This window comes from Syngnathus acus, chromosome 19 (assembly GCF_901709675.1).
Source record: "Syngnathus acus chromosome 19, fSynAcu1.2, whole genome shotgun sequence".
NCBI lineage: Eukaryota > Metazoa > Chordata > Actinopteri > Syngnathiformes > Syngnathidae > Syngnathus > Syngnathus acus.
In genome coordinates this window covers 4246442-4268375 of record NC_051103.1, presented here as the reverse complement: position 1 = coordinate 4268375, position 21934 = coordinate 4246442, and the positions used below count along the sequence as shown (strand labels likewise).

At 40.4% G+C, this 21934-nt stretch overlaps 6 protein-coding genes and 1 long non-coding RNA gene across 8 annotated transcripts; 6 read left to right on the top strand and 1 right to left on the bottom strand.

Moving 5' to 3' along the window:
• The first annotated feature begins 341 nt into the window (after positions 1-341).
• Positions 342-5026, top strand: LOC119138089 (regulator of G-protein signaling 9-like). The gene is made up of 17 exons (XM_037277846.1): positions 342-831; positions 1546-1642; positions 2005-2055; positions 2124-2230; positions 2536-2587; positions 2656-2714; positions 2794-2870; positions 2967-3048; positions 3325-3387; positions 3596-3625; positions 3709-3770; positions 3858-3971; positions 4026-4141; positions 4208-4295; positions 4368-4506; positions 4570-4652; positions 4723-5026. Exons 1-17 carry the CDS (start codon positions 436-438, stop codon positions 4874-4876), a joined length of 1770 nt encoding a protein of 589 aa, XP_037133741.1. The 5' UTR covers positions 342-435; the 3' UTR covers positions 4877-5026.
• On the bottom strand, positions 5027-5555 carry LOC119138204. The gene is made up of 2 exons (XR_005101099.1): positions 5449-5555; positions 5027-5363 (listed from the first exon to the last, which is right to left on the bottom strand). It is a non-coding gene; the product is annotated as an uncharacterized LOC119138204 (long non-coding RNA).
• Positions 5556-5601: 46 nt separating this feature from the next.
• Positions 5602-7009, top strand: LOC119138179 (regulator of G-protein signaling 9-like). The gene is made up of 2 exons (XM_037278002.1): positions 5602-5886; positions 5957-7009. Exons 1-2 carry the CDS (start codon positions 5606-5608, stop codon positions 6102-6104), a joined length of 429 nt encoding a protein of 142 aa, XP_037133897.1. The 5' UTR covers positions 5602-5605; the 3' UTR covers positions 6105-7009.
• A 1753-nt stretch (positions 7010-8762) lies between these two features.
• On the top strand, positions 8763-9726 carry LOC119138182 (parvalbumin, thymic-like). Its single transcript, XM_037278005.1, has 4 exons — positions 8763-8956; positions 9044-9176; positions 9254-9363; positions 9519-9726. Exons 1-4 carry the CDS (start codon positions 8896-8898, stop codon positions 9545-9547), a joined length of 333 nt encoding a protein of 110 aa, XP_037133900.1. The 5' UTR covers positions 8763-8895; the 3' UTR covers positions 9548-9726.
• Positions 9727-10829: 1103 nt separating this feature from the next.
• On the top strand, positions 10830-13721 carry LOC119138184 (parvalbumin beta 3-like). The gene is made up of 5 exons (XM_037278006.1): positions 10830-10978; positions 11152-11218; positions 11423-11555; positions 13094-13203; positions 13338-13721. The coding sequence occupies exons 2-5, from the start codon at positions 11158-11160 to the stop codon at positions 13361-13363; spliced, it is 330 nt and encodes a 109-aa protein (XP_037133901.1). The 5' UTR covers positions 10830-10978; positions 11152-11157; the 3' UTR covers positions 13364-13721.
• A 1163-nt stretch (positions 13722-14884) lies between these two features.
• pvalb9 (parvalbumin 9) lies at positions 14885-16848 on the top strand. Of its 2 annotated transcripts, none has more exons than XM_037278008.1 (5): positions 14885-14990; positions 15507-15574; positions 15888-16020; positions 16297-16406; positions 16656-16848. In XM_037278008.1, the coding sequence occupies exons 2-5, from the start codon at positions 15514-15516 to the stop codon at positions 16679-16681; spliced, it is 330 nt and encodes a 109-aa protein (XP_037133903.1). In that variant the 5' UTR covers positions 14885-14990; positions 15507-15513; the 3' UTR covers positions 16682-16848. The 2 variants fall into 2 exon arrangements, with proteins under 2 accessions (XP_037133903.1, XP_037133902.1); XM_037278007.1 differs by having other exon boundaries at positions 14890-15060.
• Positions 16849-17389: 541 nt separating this feature from the next.
• Positions 17390-21886, top strand: ccz1 (CCZ1 homolog, vacuolar protein trafficking and biogenesis associated). The gene is made up of 17 exons (XM_037277866.1): positions 17390-17535; positions 17862-17937; positions 18019-18115; positions 18211-18308; positions 18837-18930; positions 19034-19114; positions 19193-19240; positions 19331-19414; positions 19547-19722; positions 19796-19877; positions 19953-20014; positions 20100-20211; positions 20581-20614; positions 20681-20798; positions 20980-21138; positions 21214-21341; positions 21413-21886. The coding sequence occupies exons 2-17, from the start codon at positions 17924-17926 to the stop codon at positions 21466-21468; spliced, it is 1443 nt and encodes a 480-aa protein (XP_037133761.1). The 5' UTR covers positions 17390-17535; positions 17862-17923; the 3' UTR covers positions 21469-21886.
• The last annotated feature ends 48 nt before the right edge of the window (positions 21887-21934 follow it).

The following is a 21934-nucleotide window of genomic DNA, read 5'->3' as shown; positions in this document are numbered from 1 at the left end:
GGCGGCGTAAAGAGGCACGGGACCAAGCCCCTTCCCTGCACTCAGGAAGTAGACTTGTTTGGTCGGCTGTCTGCGGTGTGCGCGGACACGGCGAGATTAGTTCTTTAAAAAGCTGACATATCTTATCTTCGCTCAGACGTCCACGAAAAAGAAGTTTTTATATTGAGTAGTTTATCCATATAACGCTTGCAATGAGGAGAACCCCATGCAAGCTCAAACGGAGGTTTTGGGTGTTTCAAAAAAATCACGACGCATTTAAACTAATAAGTGACGAAAAATTGCATTTAGTTTTTATTATTAAAAACTGGGACACTCATAAAATTAAACTTTAAACTCTTGATAATGCAACACCGCCCTCAAGTGGGCAGTTGTGTAATTATTCTGTGGTCGAAAAATGCCGTCTCCTCATTGGTCGATTCCTCTTAGTTTTTAGTTATGGTGCGTTCAAACACAACGGAATTGAGCATTGCTGTTATAAACGGTTACCGTTTACAATCGAAGGAATTTAATAGCGCCTTAACCTATTTTAAAAACGCACGTGTATTTTGTTGCAAATGTAGTAATCCATCACTGCAATATCGTCAATTTGCCCGCTATATCCAAATCAAACCATTTCCGAGCTCGTTGGGAGCACGGGAAGGCACCACCGGTATTGATTATCCCAAGTCCCCATCCAGCCAGCATCCCTACACGACAGCTCGCAGTTGCATTGAGTGCGTGTGTGTGTCTGTATGTGGTAAGTGGACATTATCACCAGGAATCATGACAATTAGAAACACTCTGCGGGATCACGGACAGAGATATCGGCCAAGGATGGCGTGTCTTAAAAAGGTAATATTCTGCTCATCTCATACAAATCACAGGATCCTCAATAGTATATCCATGGGTATAGAAAACAAAACATGTATTGTCTTGGTAAAAAATAATAATAATTGTGCAATATACAATATTTAGTTTGACTAGCTCCCGTGATGCTGTTTGCATGGCTTCAATTATAAGTGTAAATCAATAAACATGATTAGAAATGCATGACATGTTATCAGAATGTCATCTCCTACTTACTAAACTTCACCTCGTCATTCTAATAAGGTCATGTAGTTTAATAGGTATTAAGACAGGATCATTGTCAGTGATGCAGCCCCCATGCAGAAAGAAGTTAATCCAGCTACTGGAGCTTGACTCATCTCACCTACGTCACGTGTGAGGAGGAAGGCGTGGGCATCTTTATTTACACTTTTGTTTTTCCTGTAATATTTGAACTGTAGTGCTAAAAAGTTGTTCGAAATATCATTGATGATCTATTCCTACACAACATTGAGATGAAAATCCAGTTTAGATTGAAAGCATGAACATAACATTTTTTTTTAATTATTTTATTTTACCCGGAATGTTTTTTAATTGCATTATTAAAGTTCTGTCATTAAAATAACCTAGAAGTTATTCAGCCCACAGCTGCCCTCGCAATCTGTTGTCAAAGCAACCCATCCAACCACCATCCCCAACATGGGTTGTCACGGTAACCTCTTCCTCCCCCCCCCCCCGCAGGCGGAAAAGGTACTGCTGGAGATGCAGGATCCCAAATCGGGGGTGAAGTCTCAGCCGCAGCGACTGGTCATCACCACCATACCGCACGCTATTACTGGTGAGCGCACGTACACACTCGCAAACTGATCAGCAGTACTCACTTGATGCTGAGTGATTGTGTAATCAACGGATATCAGCCGAGACACGCTGCCTCAAAGTCGAGAGCTGCAGATTTTGTCGCCATGACAACTCCGCGGACTCGTCAAAGTGAGGGAAAAAGTCGGAGGAGGAAAATGAAATAATGATCGAAGACGTAAGCAAAGGAATACACATATGGGCAGAGGAGGCGAGTCGAGAGGAAGAAAATACATCTTCCACTTCATACTTCTCTCCTACTGCGTGTCAGAGGGGGGTCTGGCATTTACACTCATGCACACACTGTCAGTCAAAAATCATATCATTTGCATATATGATCTCTAGGCGAAGATATGGTTGCGTGGCTGGCGGACAGATTCCAAATCGACTCGAGAGGTGAGTTAAATACATTAAAAGTTGACACAACAAGGTCAATTTGTATCTCTCTGTATCGCTGTGGTCAGAGGCCAGGAGTTTGGGTTCCATGCTTGTGGCGCTGGGTTTCGTGTACCCGCTGCAGGACCACAAACGTTTGCTGCTCAAACCCGACGCGTCGCTTTATCGCTTTCAGGTAATGCAACTAAATTATGATTATCTTCACCAGTGATCACCATGGGGAATTATGATTGAACTAAATTGGTACAAAGCTAATTTAATCAAATTTTATCTTTGTTCATCTAATGCCAATAGTGACAGGCAGAACAATTTAATGCTTGTCCACTAGAGGGCAGAATTTATCCTCATGTGAAGTAACAGCTCTAAAATTGAGTTTTAGCGTCGAATTAGCAAATACATGATTTATAGCTTGTCATTCTTGTGCATTGATTCAATAGCTAGATTTCATTTTCATCTACACAAACACACTTTTCATTTCAGACGCCATATTTCTGGCCTGCCCAGCAGTGGCCTGTGGAGGACACAGATTACGGTGAGTGCGTGATCAATTTTCTGCACATCACCCAACGGTACACTGCATGCTTTAATACTGTGCTGCAGCAATCTACTTGGCCAAGAGGAACATCCGCAAGAAGGGAATCCTGGAGATGCACGAGCAGGTCAGGGAATAAAAACACGACTGCAGCTTTTGCTGTTGGAGGTCCTTACGGTTGTGTTGTCATCTCCGGGGGTCCTCAGGAGCAGTACAATCGCCTTCACAAGTGGATGAATCACAAGTGGGACTTCATTGTGATGCAGGCGAAGGAACAATACAGGTAGGAACTGAACACGAACCATATTTAGTCCTGCAGTGTGAAGTGAATGCATAAATACAATTTAAAAAAAAAAAAAAAAATGTTGTGTAACCTTAGGGCTGCCAAGGAGAGGAAGAAACCGGACCGTGTGGTGTTTGACTGTCAGGAGAGGGCCTACTGGGTGGTCCACAGACCCCCGGTGAGACAAATGCACACACTTCTACGTACATACACATGCCGACTAGAAATAAATTGCGCCTCCATTCTTCCCGGGGTATCTCATTATCTCTACCCGCGATATTGCATTGCCATCAGCGCCAAAAGGTCACGCTCGATTAATATTTCACATCGCATAGGAGAATTACATGGCTTCCATTCCAGCCTCGTGTGACAACTTGTTGTCAAGTTCACGCGTTAGGTTTGTCTTATTAATTACCAGTAAATGTTTTTTGTGTGTGTGTGTGTGTGTGTGCAGCCTGGCACCGTGAGCGCCATGGACTACGGACTCGATCGGCATATCGATCCAAACGCAGATGAGGTAACAGGTGAGTGGATGTGATTTCTTTCAGTTTGCTTTAAATCCATAATACTTCTTTTTTTTTTTTTTCATACTAAGCATGGTTTTCTTTTCTGTCTCCTGCAGGCCTTTCTCGCTGCTCTTTCTTCTAAAGTGATCATCTTTCACACGTTTTTTTTTCTTCTATCTCTTTCATCATACTTTCTTTTTTTTTTTTCCCTATTCGAAGGTGAAAACGCCCGACTACTATGAGAGAATTGTAAGAGTCCCACATCTGGTTTTGTTGAAATGGATAACTCCTCTTAACTTATATTTTGTCATATATCCTCTTCCTCTTTGCAGATGATCTTCACCCAGCAGTCCATCATGAGGCCCAGAGTCAAGTCATCGGTGTCCATTGGCGCGTATGTTTGTCATCCATATTGTCGATTTCTCTTGAGCAAGGCAGCGATTAGATTTTTTTTTTTTACTGGAAATTATTTCTTATGCAGATTGGTGAAATATAGCGCCACCTACAACAGCCACGACCCGTTCCTCTCCAAATGTCTTCCCAGCAACCCCTGGCACACAGACGACGTCACATACTGGACCTTGAACATGCCCAAGTAAGAACAAAATCCCGCTCGATGACTTTGAATTTATTTCTCTTTTCACTGTAGTGTGGAAACGCCAACCAAGATGCGTGTCGAGCGCTGGACGTTCAGCTTCGGCGAGCTGCTCTTGGACCCTCGAGGGCGCGACGACTTCAGGCGCTTTTTGAAGAAAGAGTTCAGCGGTATGATTGTAGACGATGATGATTACGGAAGGCATTTTGAAATACAAAATGCTCGCTGGGTTACAGGTGAAAACTTGGCATTCTGGGAAGGCTGCGAGGATTTAAAGTGGGGCACGGCGGCGACCATGCGGGAGAAGGCCGAGCAGATATATAAGTAAATCAATTACTCGTGCAAATCTTTATCTACTTTGTGGATTATTTCTTCTTCTATTTCTTCTGATCCAAGGACTTTCCTGGCCCGCGGTGCACCAAGGTGGATCAACATCGACGGGAAGACGATGGAGATCACGGTGAACGGCTTGAAGCATCCGCACAGATACGTGCTGGACGCCGCCCAGACTCACATCTACATGCTCATGAAGAAGGTGAGTTAGGACTTTGCCGGCGTTTTCCTTTCATGGAATTCATCGCTGAGTGTGGAATTGCAGGATTCGTATGGCCGTTACATGAAGTCTCAGGTGTTCAAGGACACGTTGAAGAAGGCCATTTGCCCTGAGGAGCACAAGTTCACGTAAGTGACCAACTTTTGGACTCAATATCTCTCCGGAGCCTTTTTTAAAATATTACTGATGCTCTCCCAGGGACACCCAGTTGGAGCAGAACGCCAAGAACCGGCGGCCCAGCCTCAGTCCCATCATCCTCCGGCAGCAGGAGCTGGAGCAGCGCGCCAAGATGGCTGCCAACGCGCCCGTGGACATTACGCAGGTCATGAGCAAACTCAGCAGGCAGAAATGAAAATGCTGTGTGTCAGGTTCCAGATCACATTCATCATTTTGAGCAGTTTTGCAAATATGTTAATTAGTGTATTGTTATCAGTATTATGATTGCCCACAACATATAAATCACCTTTTCCTCCATATTTAAATCGACCAAATTACTAATAAATATATCTAAAAAAATAAAAATGCTAATACATATTTTATTGAAAGCAAAATATTTGATAAAATACACAATTTAAGACAATAATTTTATCTTAGCCCCACAATGTATCGCTTTTTGAAAATTGGCATATAAAGCAAACGTTGGTTCGGTTTTGTTTGTGTCCCCCCCCTCCCCCATCCATGATTCCACGTACAATTTGTACTGTCTGCATGCATGTCACGGTGACTATAATAAAACATCCAGCAGCACTTCATCTGTCTGTCCCGTCATTCCTCCGCCACCGATGTCCATCTCGCCGATGATGACCATCCTCATTAAGTCGCATTGTCAACTGAAGAGTCTAATGATGGAGAAACGTAAGCAAAAATCAAACTGATTTATTGTTTATCCATTCATTTGTACCTTGACATATGTACCACCCACACCTATAACATGTTTCATGTAAGTTCCGTGTCCTATCCTACTGTCATTGTGAAATAGCCCTGCTGTTTGCAGCCATGTTGTAATTTCTTTTTGTGTTTGATCCCGCAGCTATGCCGCTTCACCACCCCAGTGCCCCACCTGACTGTATACTCCGGCCTCATGGACTCCCCCACCGCCAACGCCTCATCCTCCCTCGGCGAGGGAGAAGCAGGGGGTGAGGCGGAGCGGGACGGTGATGCGGCGCGAGACCCCACCTGCAAGTCGAGAGTGGTACTTTCGCTGCGGCGGCTATTGAGGCGGGGTTGCGGCGTGGGCGGCGGACCCTCCTCCATCTTCACCAGCCTTTCGCCCAAGTGCCAATCGGTCGCCGGGGCCAGCGGACGAATCCGGCCAATTAGTCCGGATTCCTCCAGCCAAGCCCCGCCCAGGAGGATTGGCAAGTGAGTGTAAAGATGTGTCACAAAATGATGATTTTAAAAAAACGTCTTAATATTAATCCCTGTCTGTCAGCTTTTTCCAGCTGAAGGTAGACATCCCCCCGGAGTGTCGGATCTACCCCATCGAATCCGAGGACGAAGACGACGAGAACCGAGCCTTGGGGGCCAAGGAGATCATCTGCCCCTGGGAGAGCCTCACCCCTCACAACGGGACTGGCTAAAACAAAGACAATAAAGGTACCGAAAGGATTTTTTTTTTCTTTCAGCCTTTTTGTAACATTCCACCAAAAAAAAAAAAAAATGGCATCAAACTTGCCCTCTAATGTTTGAACGTCTGAAAAGCATTTCAAAATGAATTGTAGCGTTCACATTCAAACTTCATTCCGAGTAGCCCCACTGCAGCCTTATTGATAATTATACGCCTTATTTAGCTTTTGCCTTACACTGCGTACCGGTAATTATATCAATTGAAAAACAAACTTACTTTATTGATATTGAATGGAGGGACTCTAATTATAAAGCACCAAAGATAACATTTGGACTGAGCCCTTATTTATTGTTATTTATTTATTGTTGCCTTCCAATGAAAAACATGCACATTTTGTGAGTTTTTTTCTTTTATTAACTAAAATTATTCAATAAATGAAAAAAAATGGAAGTTCTTTTATTTTTATATATTTTTTTAATAATAAGAATAAACTCCAACATGTGTAGATACAGTGTTCCCCTGCTATATCTGTTGTTTAAAAAGAGTGTTAAGTTTAAACGTGAAAGCATGTGAGAATTGCGAAATAATATTAGCGTTTTTTAAATATGATATCTCTATATTTCAAATTTGTATCTGCTTAAACTGGGGGTTGACTGTACACGTTTTTCATTGGTAATAATGTACATTGAGACGAGTTCTTGTACACATGGTGAAGTCATTTTAGCAACATGTAGTTTTTAATGTGGCGCTGTTTTTGTACTTTAGCAATGTTCCGGTGCTTGGCGTGAGCAACGCTAGTATGTTTACAAATTAAAAAATGTACATTTTTATTTAAATGGTGTGCTGTTTGACGGGTACATTCCACAACTTGTGTCAAGTGCCTCTATGAGTATGTGAATAAATAACTTGTGTCCTTAACATGTCTTATTTATATTCGTAAAAAGGGAAAATATTGGCGTCAAAATTTTTATTGAAATAAACTTGGCTGATGGTGTCCTCCCTCTGGCAACAAAATCACTGATGCTGGAGTTCTGCTTGCCACACCCAAACAGCATCAGGATGTTGTTGTCAGAAGTTAGCAAGAAAGGAAAAGATCCTGCAATGAAAGCAATAAATTCACAATGACAGCTGGTCTCTTAGCAACAAGTACGCCATTCCTGCTTCGACATGATACGGCTTGTTCCCGTTGTGTTTCACATTCTATTTTCACATGGGGACTCGTGATGGATTGCTCCCCTCTCAGTTGCTTAAAATTTGATATCGCTCGACAGCGCCTTGTGTCCATATGTCACACCGGATTTGGTTTCAGTTCGACTGCCTGCAGGGAAATTCAGGAAGAGAAATTATGACCCGCAGTGTTATACATTTTATTAGCAATGAAAAAGTATTTGTGCCTTTCTTGATTTTTATCACACCTTTCAGATTATCAAGACAATACTTCTGTTTTTTTCAATATTGTGATGAACAACACACACACACACACACACACACAGTATACATTTCAGTGGCTAATCCTAAACGTGATGAGGTACACAGGATACTATATATGTACTATATAACCCTGGAGATGTAATAATTAACATTACATTCATTGCAAACTAAATTAAAAAAGGCAATGCATTACTATTATATTAATAAAATAATCCATTTTACACAATAAATCACCATATTAGTCAAATAGTTGATTTTGTATTTTATTAAATATAATAAAGTATTCATACCTGTGTTTTGACTCCCGAGTCCCAAAATGACCTCTTCCTATTTAGCTTCCTCTTCCAATCCAGCTACATCTAAATACTGTGCAACCACAAACTCTTTCTGATCACTTCTTACACGCACAGAACCAAAAGTGCAATTGCCAGCCATCTGTCTCTACCTCTGTCCCATCCCCCATTTCATCCATCACACAGGAAACCAGGTCTTCCTGAAAACAAGCCACGGGAGTAAGGAAAGGCACAAGGCCAAGGTTGGGGGGGTGCAGATGTGCGAGGGAGGGGGGCAGAGGATGTTTTTGTCGTTGCACCGCTTCTCGCGGGTCTCACCGTAGGCCCATCCTGAGGAAACGGGGCTCGCGTCACCGCGTGGCTGAGCCAGAAGCACTCACGTGGTGGTAACGTCGTAAAATCCGATTCGCTCTAGTATTCCTTCGCGCATTAGATGTGGAACAAATTGTCACTAATGTGTCTTTACAAACACAACTTCAAATCAGTCTTATAGTTCAATCAGTATAATTGCAAGGTGCATGTAGAGACATCAACTTCAGACAAACATGCTAACCAGTTGTTTGCTAAAGCTAAATATCAAAAGAATGTAAAACTGTGATTCCACATGCTAAATGTAGCATGAGGTAATGGAGAAGACATCTCCATGGAGCTCAGCCTGACCACGATAGATAATAACAGGATGTTTACAACTTGTGGAACTGCCGCATGGATGATTAAGAGGATGGCAAGGAGCCAGCGAGTAAGCTAGCAAGGAAATATTAGCATCACAACATTTGCACCAAACTGAAATATGATTTTTTTTCAAAGAATGAAGCCCAATTAGAGAACAGGTTTTGTGACTTAAGATGTACTTATGACCTCCCACCTCTGCTCTGACGTCTTTCGCGATGCTTCAGCGGGCCATACGTTGATAACGTCTTAAGTGGTCAGCTGCAGGTGACAGCGGACAGAAGGACGCTGGTGGTTTCTGACACTCGGTGCTGGGGGTGAAAGCTTATTCACTCCACTGCCTTGTTTCTTTTACCACGTTGCCGTCAAACCGCTGTGGCTTCCACCTCAACCACAACTAACTCCGTCGGTATGGCCATCACTGATGTTCTCGCTGTCTCGGACATTACCTCAGCGATTAACGCGTGTAAAGGTATGAGCTATTTTTCGGACGCCTGGAGGTGTTAGGATAAGGTTTGAATCTTAAATATTTGTGTTTTTCTTCTTTTTCTTCTTCCAGCAAAGGATTCCTTTAACCCAAAGATGTTTTTCAAAGTCGTGGGTTTATCAAAAAAGACTCCAACCGAGATAGAGAAGGTCTTTAACATCTTGGACCAGGACAAAAGTGGCTTCATAGAGCAGGATGAGTTACAGTTGAGTTCAGAATTCATTTTCCACCTTTAGTTTGTTTTCTTCTCTTTGAGTGTGGAATTGATCATGTCTCCATTAGACTCTTCTTGCAGAACTTCTCCAAAGGAGCCAGGACGTTGACTGCTGCTGAGACCAGAGGCTTCCTGCTAGAAGGCGACTCTGACGGTGATGGCAAGATTGGATGGGAAGGTATTTGAAGTATTAATTCATTTTTACAATTTTGAGAGAGTGATGCCAGTTCTATGTTAAATATTATAGAAGTGTGCTCGAAATAATCTTCGCAAAAACTGAATTTACTTGTTATAGTAAGATGATTTATTTTCCCTCTTTGTTTTGTATTTCAGAGTTTTCCGCACTGGTCAAGTCTTCATAAGAGCAGCCTGACTTGATGTCTCTATGATTTATTGTATGGTAATAATCTCAGGGTGGATGTTCTAAATTAGCCACAGACACAAGAGCTTGAGTAGAAAAACATTCCAAGTGTTTAAATGAATCTTAACTGTAATGTTATTCCTCATACTGGTTCTATAAATAAAGACACACACCCTAAAAAAAATGAAGTCTTTGTCATTTTATAAGCTTCAGTAAAAAAACGTTTTGCAATAAAAAAAAAAAAGATTTATGATTCTAGTAGTAGTCATCATAGTCGTATTTATGATTGACAGTAATCGGTGTGGTGTGCAGGTGAGAGTTAACAATCTGGCAGTTTGACAAGGGAACCCTGAATTCTGGCCCAGCCTCAAAATGTTTCAAAATGAACTGGCCAGCGGCACCGCCGTTCTGTGCCAGCACATTTCCTGGACTTGTGTAAGTGAGGCGCATTTATTTAAAACTTTTACACTCGCAAGCAGACGAGCGTAAGTAGATGGCGGCGAAACATCCACTTCGGTATCAAATTACGGAATGAATATAAGTTGTAAAGTTTTATTCTGTTTCATTTCAGCGTCCGTGTTTCTTGACAGATCTCGGGTTATTTACGGCCCTTTTTGAATCCGGTCAAGATGATGTTTAGAATGGATGGCTAAGACGTTGCTTGCTTTTAATGGGCTTTAAATGCTGCTGTTAGGATATTTGTAATGCAACACGGATATTGAAGTAGGTGCAGGAATAGTTACAGTCTCCGAGGCCCCGCGTCGTCCGAGGTGACTGACCTCGCTTGACCGTGACACATTTTAAATTGACATTGTAAGTTGATTCAAGCAATAAGAACTTGACAGAATTAAATATCATATTAAACAGCAAATCAGCGGTTGAAATTATTCATTCGTTATTACTTGATTTTCTCTCGTCCATCCATCATTTATTTAATCATGTGTCAAATTAGTAAGCTCCGAAGAGCAAGTTGTGGACAAACCCCGACTTAGAGGGAACCGGTTGCTGCGATACCAAACAAACCCACCCAGCTGTCAAATATGTCGACCCGATGGCCTCGCGCCAAACCGAGTTGGCCTTCGTGTCTGTCTTTCTGCTCTCGAGCGCGGGTTTCACCCCAATCAGCAGCGTGTATAATTAGCCCGGCGTGATACCGACCACTTTTCAACATGGACCCTTTGCACGCCACGTGGGCCTACCATTTTAAGCATCTTCATTTAATGTACATATAAATAGAACAGCTGCGTCTACTTGACACATTTTTAGCGTCTGCTTCGACCATGCTGCGAAGCGTGTCTATTACTTGGCCTATGCATCATGTTTCGGCCCAGTGCAGGTATATAAGTTGATGCAATATCGCCGCCGGGCCCCACTGCAGTGAACAGATTCTTCTCAGTGAATCCTCTCGAGTCTTTTGAGATCCAACCACAAGGTGAGTTTCACTCTTTCTGGGCTTAAGGTCTTCAACTTCACGCAATGGAAGTCTGGGAGTTATGGAATCGACCACAGGACTTTTTAATTTTTTTTGGGCCGGCTAACTTTTCTGTTTTAAATGAGTGGAATCCAGGTAGATTTTGACATGTCCATCTTTTGCCCTTTTTATAGTTAAAGATGGCATTCGCCGGAATTCTGAGTGACTCTGACATCACTGCAGCCCTTGCTGCTTGCCAAGGTAAAAATTTCATGGTAGTCAGAGTCACACATTGAATTGACTTGTGATATGCAATAACATTTATTGACACTTCATTAAATACGCTTATAGACAAAAATAAATCGGCCTTCACGGTGTTACACCCGCACTTTTTCCTCTTTGTCAAGCAGTCAGAAAGCGAATGATATGTGAGAATGTCCATCATGCCTACATGTCTCCTGCCAGCTGCCGACTCCTTCAACCACAAGGTGTTCTTCGCTAAGGTCGGGCTGGCCGGCAAGTCCGCTGAAAACATCAAGAAGGCTTTTGAGGTCATTGACCAGGACAAGAGCGGCTTCATCGAGGAGGAGGAGCTCAAGTAGGTGACGCCCCCTCCAAGACCCCATCCAAACCGCTACCACCCCTCTTTCAGCTTAGATTTCATCTTCTCAGAACCTTGTGTGTAGATTGGATGTCTGGAATGAGAATGATGTCAGCACCGTGCAACATCTGAGAGGATTTGAACGGCTGGGTGTTGAATGGCCTGACATGCAGATAATTATGGCATGCATGTTTGACTTACAGAATGCAGTATTTTATTCATTATTATGTCATGTCGATTTTAGTATGAATCTGAACGCGAGGACAACGCCATAACTCCATAACTCTATAACTATAAGTCTATAACAATATACCTATAACTATTGCTATAAATATAATAAATAGCGCTGACTTTCTTAAGAGCCATGGCTCTCTGCGGGGCAAAAATACACATACACGTAAGGCAATGGACCGAAAAAAAACATGTGGAATTGATGGTGGAAGCATGTTTTGCATTGTACTGTCGCCCTCTCGTGGTTAAAGTCCGAAGCACATGCTTAAACCATTATAATGTTGTACAATACAACGAAATAAAGCAAAATAAATTAAAATAACTACATTAAAAAAATGAATAATTATGAATTTAATAAAATAAAATGGAGTAAAATATAGTAAAATATAATAATATATTATATATAAACCGTGACTGAAAAGAAAATGTGGAATTGATGGTGGAAGCATGTTTTGCGTTGTACTGTCGCCCTCTCGTGGTCAAAGTCTAAAGCACATGCTTAAACCATTATAATGTAATACAATACAATGAAATAAAGTAAAAGAAATAACTACAATAAAAAATAAATAATTATGAATATAATATAATACGATATAGTAATATATAGCAAAATATATATTATATTATATTCATAATTATTTATTTTATAATTTAGTTATTTTAATTTATTTTAATATATTTCATTTTATTGTATTACATTATAGTGGTTTAAGCATGTGCTTCAGACTTTAACCACGAGAGGGCGACAGTACAATGCAAAACATGCTTCCACCATCTATTCCACGTTTTTTTCTCAGTCACGGTTTATATATAATATAATAATAGTATAATTTACTATACTTTATTATATTATATTTTATTATATTCATAATTATTTATTTTATAATTCAGTGGTTTTAATTTATTTTACTTTATTTCATTGTATTGTATTACATTATAATGGTTTAAGCATGTGCTTCAGACTTTGACCACGAGAGGGCGACAGTACAATGCAAAACATGCTTCCACCATCAATTCCACATGTTTTTTTTCAGTCCAGTGCCTGTCCAGTGCGCAACATGGCTATACGTATTATATTATATTATATTATATTATATTATATTATATTATATTATATTATATTATATTATATTATATTATATTATATTATATTACATTACATTACATTATAATAAAGGGGTCTGTAGACTTTTTTTAAACAATCATGGAGCCAATAAGGAGACTTTTTTGACAGCATGTAAATATTAACATGAAGCAGAACTAAAAATGTTGAGAAAGTCTGTTTTTCTGTGGTCCCGGTGCAGGCTCTTCCTGCAGAATTTCTCTGCTAGTGCCAGAGCGCTGACTGACAAAGAGACCAAGGCGTTTCTCCAGGCTGGTGACACTGATGGCGATGGCAAGATCGGAGTTCAAGGTAAGAACATGTGTCACGTTGTGTCCCCAACTACTTTAGGAGAGACTTTTTTAAAAAATATTTATTTATTTATTCATTTATTTGTAATGATATGCACTATTTAATCATGTGTATTATATTCTCATTCTCTGCAGAGTTTTCTGTTATGGTCCAGTCCTAAACCAACAAGCTGACCAACATCTTACTTGACTACTCTTAAGGAACAACTTGAGCCCAGATATTCTCTTCTTCTCTCTCACTTTCTCCCTTCAACTCCATTTTTTTTTTTATACATTTGGCCATTGAGCTCTGAAGCCAAATCAAGCCGCTCCGCCTCCTGTTGGTTGTGCTGCCCACAATGAATGTAGCTGACTGTGTGGTGTGCGTTTGTGTCTTCCTTTCTTTCTCTCTCTCTCTCAAATACTTCTGACGTCATCGTTGTACTGTGACCTTTGCTTACTGTGACATCAGTGCTGGTGCACTTGAATGGCAAATGGACGGACGATGAGAACAACAATAAAGGTGCTTTTTCAGTACCACAGCTGACCCTGGTTTTTATTTCATCAAGTTAGTCTTTTGTTGCTTATTTCTGAGACGTTGTGCATGTCCAAAAACGCACTATTGTAGTATTGTTACATTGTCTGTTCACAAGTGTTGCCGCACCATTTGTGTTCAAATATGTCTAATGTTTGCAAACTACATACTGATTTTGTACCTATTTTATTTTGATCCCACACTTGTATTGACAATGCAAGTGTACCCAATTTAAATGCTGATTAATTTTGGAATTTGTTATCACAAGGTGGCGCTGTAGCTCTCACTTGCTTTTCCGAAGTTGTTGAAGGCCTATTGATTTAATCGTAGCAATAGTTTCTGCTACTAAATATCAATAACACTAATTAAATGAACACACAATAGTGGCACAGTACTAGCAATGCTGACACACCAAACCCCAGAAGAAGAAACAGGGAGAAATAATGACCTTTATTCCCTTGCTTCTCATTATTAAAAAAAAAAAAAAAAAACACCCTACCTGTGCTGCGTTTGACAGAAATGCTGACTGAAATCACCAGAGATGACGCTGCTGCCTTTGCAGAGGAAACCCATCAGTGAGAAAGTAGCTGGTCGTCACGGTAACCATGTGTCATTTAATTTGTACTGCACTCGTGGAATTGTTCCCAATTTTATTTATTATCGTGCGCTCTATTTTTTTTTTTCCTTTACAGACTTGAAGCAACAGCTGATCAGAATGCATGTCCACTCGTGATTGCTCACCCGATTGGATTGTTTTTTTATGTCGTGAGCTGGAAAAGCATCTCACATGATCCATAGGGATGTATACATCATGCATTTGTGCTGCTCTCATTTTATCCTGCTTTAGCGGCTTACTGTGAAAAAGCCTAAAGAACAAGAAGGGCCCGCATAAGGCCCCTCCACCTTTTAATTCAGGTGTCTAAATACAATATAATAACATATTGACATATTTAACTTTTTAACCTCATCCACTGACATTTTAAACATCAAGCCCTGATATACAGTAGATTAAAGCACTTTGCTTAAATGTGATATGTGTATAATCTCCAATATGCACATGCGGAGCGAGCGAGGGAGGGAGGGAGGCTGGAAGAGAGAGCGAGAGCATAGAAAGAGAGGGCTCGGAAAATTTGATTGGATGAAAAAAATCAGTATGCGTTTTAGCTGAAAGGAAGAGTGAGCAGAGCTATAAAAAGTTTATCGGGCAGGTAGAGCAACACGAGCTGGGAGGAACATCTGATCCCAGGGTGGAAATTCAAGCAGAGTCTATAAAAGTGAGGCTGCCACCACAAAGACTGTTATCTGCTTTTGTTTTGGACCTGAGAGGACACCAAGTCCACAGAGGTGAGTTGCATATTTGGGGGACATGGAATTTGCCTCATATGCACTAATATGCCATATTTGGAGGCTCTAACTGAAAACTTTAAAGAAGACTTTATAGCGTGTAGGAGTAGGCTGCACACTGCGCTCGATCAGAGGTGAAGGGTTTACTCAGATTTTGGTTTCTTTATTTAGGAGACGAATATTGGATGATGCAATGCAGTTGTCCGCCTCTGTAAATAACACCCACAATCTTGAATATATTTAAATTAGCTTTATAATCTTTGCAGCATTTGCTTTTTTTTTTTACCAGGCAGTTTGTTAGAAATAAAAATGTAATAAATTTAAGTGAATTGAAATAATTAAAGTTTCACAACTTGCTTGCTAACTAACACGGTTGGCATAAATGTCAATAATGAGGGAAAGATGAGAAATGTCTCATTTGCAGGGTTTTTCTTTTCACTCCGCAGAATCAGCATGTCCCTCACTTCCATCTTGTCGGGTGAAGACATTGAAAACGCTGTGAAAGACTGTCAAGGTGACACACAGACCACAAACTATAATATAAAACAGATCAATCTGCGATTGCCGTAACCTCTAACAAAAGACAAGGTTACTAATCTTTTCTCTGGCTGCATTAATTTCACTTTTGTGCACTACAGTACCATCTTATCTCCACCTCCATGATTGCAAAAGCTTTTCAATCATCCTGTCCCTTTTGGTGGTTGCATGACTTTGCTATACATAAAAAAAACACAGTCAAAAGGGCAAAGCTCTTAGCAGTGGCATCCATTGTAAAAAAAAAAAAAAAAAAAATTAATTCTGTTTATGATGTTTGTTTCTTTCTACAGCTCCAGACTCATTCTGCCACAAGAAGTTCTTTGGACTATGTGGCCTCTCCTCCAAGACGCCCCAGGAGATCCAGAATGTCTTCCAAATCCTCGATGAGGACAACAGCGGCTACCTGGAGGAATCGGAGCTGAAGTGGGGACATCTTTTATGTTGTATTTGTTGATTTCAAGATATAGTAAAATGGAACAGTGTGCATGACAGAGAGATTAGGGCCTACCTAATAACTCACACAGCTGTATTAAAGCCATCCCTTTGTAATCCGTGTGGATTATACATGTTTAAGTGTTATGTTTTTGGTGTTACATAATTCACCTTTTGCTATGTTGGGATGTGGTAAAATAGTGTGTCTTTGTGATTTGCTGTGTTTGAATTATTAACACAACACATCTTGATTGACATTCGTGTTAGGTTTTTCCTGCAGCGGTTTGTCCCGGGAGCAAGAACGCTGACTGAGGCTGAAACCAAAAGCTTCATCTTGGCGGCGGATGACGACAGCGATGGAAGGATCGGAGCAGAGGGTTAGTATCTGATTTCATGCAGCTAAACAGGCATTCAGGCACTTTTCCTGCAAGTTGCTACCCTGACGCACTCAAGTTTAACTAAAGCTTTTCAATTATTTATGATGCTGGACAAATTCCACAGTACAGTTTTGTCTGTTCTGATAAATAAAATATACAGATTTTATTTTGAGTGGATTATTATACATGTGTATGCATTGAGTGATGTATTTTCAGATGTTCTATTCATGATGTTTTGTTTCTGTTTAGAATTCCAGATGATGGTTCTGTCCTGAGTCTTGCATGTGGATCAGTTTGCACCCATTTCCATTGATTTTTTTGTGGTTTTGTTTTCATTGGCTTGTATTTCAGTAACTATTAGATGCTTAATTTCCTTCCTAGCACTCATTAATCGACAATAACTATTAAAGTTTGTCCTTCAAACCTGTGACAATGAAAGAAATGAAATGTGTGGGCTCTCTGTTTTATCAAATAGTTTGTAGCAATGGATAGTCAAGCGCCTTGCAACATTAGTTTTCCAAAATTACTCTTCTAATGTCTCAATGTATCTTTAGTAGAAGTACAAGTTGCTTCTCACTAGCACCAAACTAGCATTTTAACCCTTTTAATTGCTTAATATGTTTATTAGAAAAGAGTGTGTGTGGGTTTTGTTTTTGCAAACAAATGTTAGTCTCACACCAATACTTTGGTATTCTCTGTGGGGAAAATATTTATAGATATTAGAAAATCCTAAATAATATAGAAATGTCACAGATACCGTCAATAATTTTGCTGAATGCTCCACCACCATAATAATGAACATAAATTATTATTATTATTATTATTATTATTATTAGTAGTAGTAGTAGTAGTAGTAGTAGCAGTAGTAGTAGTTGTTGTTATTGTTGTTGTTGTTGTTGGTGTTGGTGTTGTTGTTATTATTGTTGTTGTCACGTCTAAAACTGACCGGGTGGAAAACAAGGCCAGCACAAATGCCTTGTTTTCCTTCCGGTTGGTTTTAAACGTGACACTCAGCTGTCAAAAGCAGGAAGTAGACGATGTGCATCGTCTCTCCTCTAGTTAAATTCCATTTTCCTACTGGTGCAACACAACGGCGTGCATACGAACCCTTTGATTTATGCACTGTAAGGTGAGGATTTTACTTTTTTATGAACGGTTTTGTTTTTGGTTGTTGTTTTTACGCGTTGGATGTCAGCACACCGAAAATCTTGCTAACTAAGCTAAGCTAACTTGCTAAACGTCCTAGGATTTATTTATTTGGAATGTTCTATTCGTTGCACTTTTTATTTGCCGAGTGGATTTATAATAACAGGAACACAATTAAAAACGGTGTTAAAGCCACTGATATATCAATGAAAAAAATCCAACGAGATTAATTCAACATTACATGTACATGTTAATTATCAGGAAATCCTGTCAAAATTCAATTCCCCACTGCTTGTTTCACTTCTGCAGGCAAACGGCATGCTAGCAACAGAATTATTCGTGCAAAGTAAATCCAGACAAACGTGACACTGATGCTGATGATAAGGTAAAAACAGATTCATTTACTCCATAAAGTGACAATATGAGCTTATGTCCAGCTACCTATTTTCTCTTTTTTGTCTTGTAGCCCCAGAATGGCCTCAGGAATGCAAGAGAAACAGTTCACAGCATCTCTACTCAATTTCTTTGTTTATAATCCCACATTTGGACCACGGGAAGGAGAGGTGATTTTCAATTTGTGTCTGAATTGGTCCCATTACTGTAGTTTTACCTCTGTTCTGAAAATGACTGATATAAGGTGATGTTTTTACCATATTAGGAAGAGAAAAAGATCCTGTTTTATCATCCCAGCGACGTGGAGAAGAATGAGAAGATCCGAAATGTGGGCCTTTGTGAAGCTATTGTCCAGTTCACGAGGTAGTCATCTTAAAAGGGAAATGTTAGAGTTAATGTTATTTTTGCAAGAACCACACGGGAGACAGTATGCCCTTTTTGAGCACTTGAAAGTGGAGAGTCATTCGTCGCTGTGCGAACAGTGATGATCGAATGAGGTCTGATTTTGGATTTTTGCAAGAGAGTATTTATTGAGAGAAAGCAGGGTAGGGGTGACATTGGACATGTTTGGTGGTCACCTCAGCAACTGGTTAATCAGTGCGGAGGGTCCCAGCTCGATGTTTTACAAGGTTGTGGAAACACAAACTAGTGGAGCATTTTATATGACTAACTAAGCAAGAATGTTTCCACACCATTTGGAAAGTTTCAACAACTGAATGGTTAAACTTTTCAGAGTCAAGGAAAGGTAAAAGGTTTAAACAAAGTTAATAATTCTAGTCTACATTCCAACATAATCATACATTCAAAATAATCTGTAAACCCTAACAGGAAATATTGTAATAGTGATGTATAGAAGTGTGATAGCAACGAATGTTTTTTTTTTTTATCTAGAACATTCTGCCCAACAAAACCAGCAAAATCCCTGCACACGCAAAAGAACCGTCAATTTTTCTTTGAGCCTGAGGAGAATTTTTGGATGGTCATGGTAAGAATTCAAGCTTTTCACCTATTTAACATATAATTACTGGATCAATTTTGTTTCCAAAGCCCATTTGTTTTTGCGTACATTTTTTTTTTTTTTTGCTCAGGTGGTTCGAAATCCAATGATTGAAAAACTAAACAAAGATGGAAAACCTCCCACGATAGAGTATCAGGAAGAGGAAATACTTGTAAGTGCTTTTTTTTTTTTTTTTTTTTTTAATATATCAGCTTTGAGTTGTTAACCATGCTTCCCTTACTCCCCCAAGGACACGGTCTATGGAGCAGTGGTAAAGCAGTGCTACAGTATGTATAAGGTAACAAGCCACCCCGTCTCAAAATATATATATATATATATATATATATATTTTTATAACCAACGTATGATGTCATCCCTTATGCTGCAGCTTTTCAACGGTACCTTTAATAGAGCAATGGATGCTGGCGGAGTGGAGCTGCTAACTCAGAAGCTTGAAAAGTTCTTCTACAGGGTAAAACCATATCCAGTGCTTCCTTAATTGTTTGCATTTCTACATTTTGTTTCCTACCCTGTGAGCACATTTTTAAAGTGACATATCAGCACATCAATTAATCACCGACTCGTCCCGTTTCTGCATCTTCAGTACCTGCAGACGCTCCACCTGCAGTCCTGTGACCTCCTGGACGTATTTGGAGGCATCAGTTTCTTCCCGCTGGACAAGATGTCCTACCTGAAGATCCAATCCTTCGTCAACCGGGTGGAGGAGAGTCTCAGCCTCATCAAATACACAGCCTTCCTATATAACGACCAGCTCATCTGGTAACAGGACGGATGCGTCGGCTCGGCTCGCTCTGATACTTCTTCAGGTGTTGAAATGGCTTTGTATGTGCAGGAGCGGCCTGGAACAAGATGACATGAGGATCCTGTACAAGTACCTGACCACCTCGTTGTTCCCCAGGCACTCCGAGCCAGAGGTAAGGTGCTGAGGATGTTGTCAGTATATATTTGCACAATTTCCCCCTCATTTGATTCCATCTATCCCCGCATAGTTGGCTGGCAGGGACTCTCCTCTGAGGCCGGAGGTTGCAGGCAATTTGTTGCATTATGGGAGGTGAGTCCCGAAACCATGGTTGAGTAAATTTTGTGTTCAACCCAAGATGTTCATCAAATATACTTACACACAATGTCCTCTCCAGGTTTTTGACAGGACCACCCAACCTTAAAGACCCTGAAGCCAAATTCCGTTTTCCCAAAATATTTGTCAGCGCAGAGGATGGCCACGAGGAGCTTCATCTGATTGTGTATAAGGTAACACGTTGTGAATATAGTGCAGCTAAACCTCACTTAGTGTTGGCAATCCCTCAAGGCCGATATAATTAGTATAAGCAATAGCAACATTGTTCCCACTAATTGATGACTGAAATGCGTAATTGATTCCAAATGCATTAAAGAATGGATTATTCCCCCTACACCCAGTTTGACTGCATGAAAGGAATGTTCCTAAAAGCCTTTCAGCGTGCGAGCGGATGAAATGGGTGCGAAATATGCCGCAGCCTTAACTGAGGATATGGATTTTTCAGGATTAGACTTGCATTTTAAAATAATGAGTATGCAGCACATCAATGTCATTTCAAACCTGTGTGACCTTGTTTCTGGGTTTGACCTGCTCTCTTTCAGGCGATGAGCGCTGCCGCCTGTTTTATGGTCAACGGTAAGCATCTAAGAGTGCAGTTTATGTTCGAAAGCTACTTTTCTTCAACACTTTCTTTCGACGCAGCCTCTGTGGAGATGACGAGGGAGTTTTGTGAGCAGTTGGATGGCTTGGTGGGGCCGCAGCTCACTTTGCTGGCGTCGGATATATGCGAACAATTCACCATCAACCGCAGGATATCAGGGTTAGTTCTACTTTATAACTGCTTGGCAGAACTAACTCGCAGAATTCATCCTTTAGCATGAAAGGACATTCTTAAGGGAAGTCACAAATCTGATTAGGCGTTTATAAAAGGATCATGCTGCACAGAATGCGTGTCGTGCTTGTTTTGTTGTCTTGCTTCTGCAATGCCGCCTTCTGTGCAGGCCAGAGAAGGAGCCTCAGTTTAAGTTCATCTACTTCAACCACATGAACCTGGCAGAGAAAAGCACGATACACATGAGGAAGACGGCCAGTGTCTGTCTCACGTCGGTTCATCCTGACCTCATGAAAATCCTCGGGGACATCAACTGCGACTTTGCCAGGTAAACCAAAGTACATCGACAATCTCAGGAGGAGGTTCTGAAAATCATGTTTTGTATTTTTTATGCGTCTTCCAGAGTTGATGAAGATGAAGAGATCATAGTCAAAGCCATGACAGACTACTGGGTTGTTGGTAAAAAGTCTGACCAGCGAGAACTGTACGTGATCTTAAATCAGAAGAATGCCAACCTCATTGAAGTCAACGGTATGTGTGTGGCAAACTTATGTCATACCAACCTCCAGTCCATTCTATAAATATGTTTTTCTCTTCTGCAGAGGAGGTGAAGAGGCTTTGTGCGACACAATTCAACAACATATTCTTCCTGGACTGATGGAATGAGCACAAAGACTCTTTGACCACACTACAAACTGTCAGTGTTCCAGGGTATCACGGCAGCATCAGTGTAATGCAATAGTTGCATTGTAAAATAAAAATGGGGGGAAAAAAAAAAAAAAGATTTCTCATCATTATTTTTAATTTAACCTTTAAAATGTCATTCCCTTTTGTAATTAAGTGTATAAATATACTTTGTCATATCATTGTCTTTGCACATAATTTCTTTTTAGAAAGTTCTATTAAGATATCCCTGTATGTCTTCTCATTGAACACCTCTGTGTCTCAAACTGGTGTCCGCATAATTGCTGTTTCAGGCTGCTTTCATCGCTCACTTTTTTTTAGACTATAACATCAAATCTTGTTTGTAAACAACTCTACTAAATTTGAATAAATTATGTTGTAATTTTGCAGTAGTGAGAAGACTTTTTTTTTTATCTGGAGTATTTGTTTTATCTGTACAA

Coding starts and splice junctions, on each gene's coding strand:
- LOC119138089 (XM_037277846.1), top strand. CDS start 436: ATGGTGCGTTCAAACACAACGGAATTGAGCATTGCTGTTATAAACGGT. Junction 2,715..2,793: donor TCCTGGAGATGCACGAGCAG/GTCAGGGAATAA, acceptor GGGGGTCCTCAG/GAGCAGTACAATCGCCTTCA. Junction 4,653..4,722: donor CCTGAGGAGCACAAGTTCAC/GTAAGTGACCAA, acceptor ATGCTCTCCCAG/GGACACCCAGTTGGAGCAGA.
- LOC119138179 (XM_037278002.1), top strand. CDS start 5,606: ATGGACTCCCCCACCGCCAACGCCTCATCCTCCCTCGGCGAGGGAGAA. Junction 5,887..5,956: donor CCGCCCAGGAGGATTGGCAA/GTGAGTGTAAAG, acceptor CCTGTCTGTCAG/CTTTTTCCAGCTGAAGGTAG.
- LOC119138182 (XM_037278005.1), top strand. CDS start 8,896: ATGGCCATCACTGATGTTCTCGCTGTCTCGGACATTACCTCAGCGATT. Junction 8,957..9,043: donor AGCGATTAACGCGTGTAAAG/GTATGAGCTATT, acceptor TTCTTCTTCCAG/CAAAGGATTCCTTTAACCCA. Junction 9,177..9,253: donor ATAGAGCAGGATGAGTTACA/GTTGAGTTCAGA, acceptor TGTCTCCATTAG/ACTCTTCTTGCAGAACTTCT.
- LOC119138184 (XM_037278006.1), top strand. CDS start 11,158: ATGGCATTCGCCGGAATTCTGAGTGACTCTGACATCACTGCAGCCCTT. Junction 11,219..11,422: donor AGCCCTTGCTGCTTGCCAAG/GTAAAAATTTCA, acceptor GTCTCCTGCCAG/CTGCCGACTCCTTCAACCAC. Junction 11,556..13,093: donor ATCGAGGAGGAGGAGCTCAA/GTAGGTGACGCC, acceptor GTCCCGGTGCAG/GCTCTTCCTGCAGAATTTCT.
- pvalb9 (XM_037278008.1), top strand. CDS start 15,514: ATGTCCCTCACTTCCATCTTGTCGGGTGAAGACATTGAAAACGCTGTG. Junction 15,575..15,887: donor CGCTGTGAAAGACTGTCAAG/GTGACACACAGA, acceptor TTCTTTCTACAG/CTCCAGACTCATTCTGCCAC. Junction 16,021..16,296: donor CTGGAGGAATCGGAGCTGAA/GTGGGGACATCT, acceptor CATTCGTGTTAG/GTTTTTCCTGCAGCGGTTTG.
- ccz1 (XM_037277866.1), top strand. Junction 18,931..19,033: donor AGAATTTTTGGATGGTCATG/GTAAGAATTCAA, acceptor TTTTTTGCTCAG/GTGGTTCGAAATCCAATGAT. Junction 21,139..21,213: donor ATCAACTGCGACTTTGCCAG/GTAAACCAAAGT, acceptor TGCGTCTTCCAG/AGTTGATGAAGATGAAGAGA.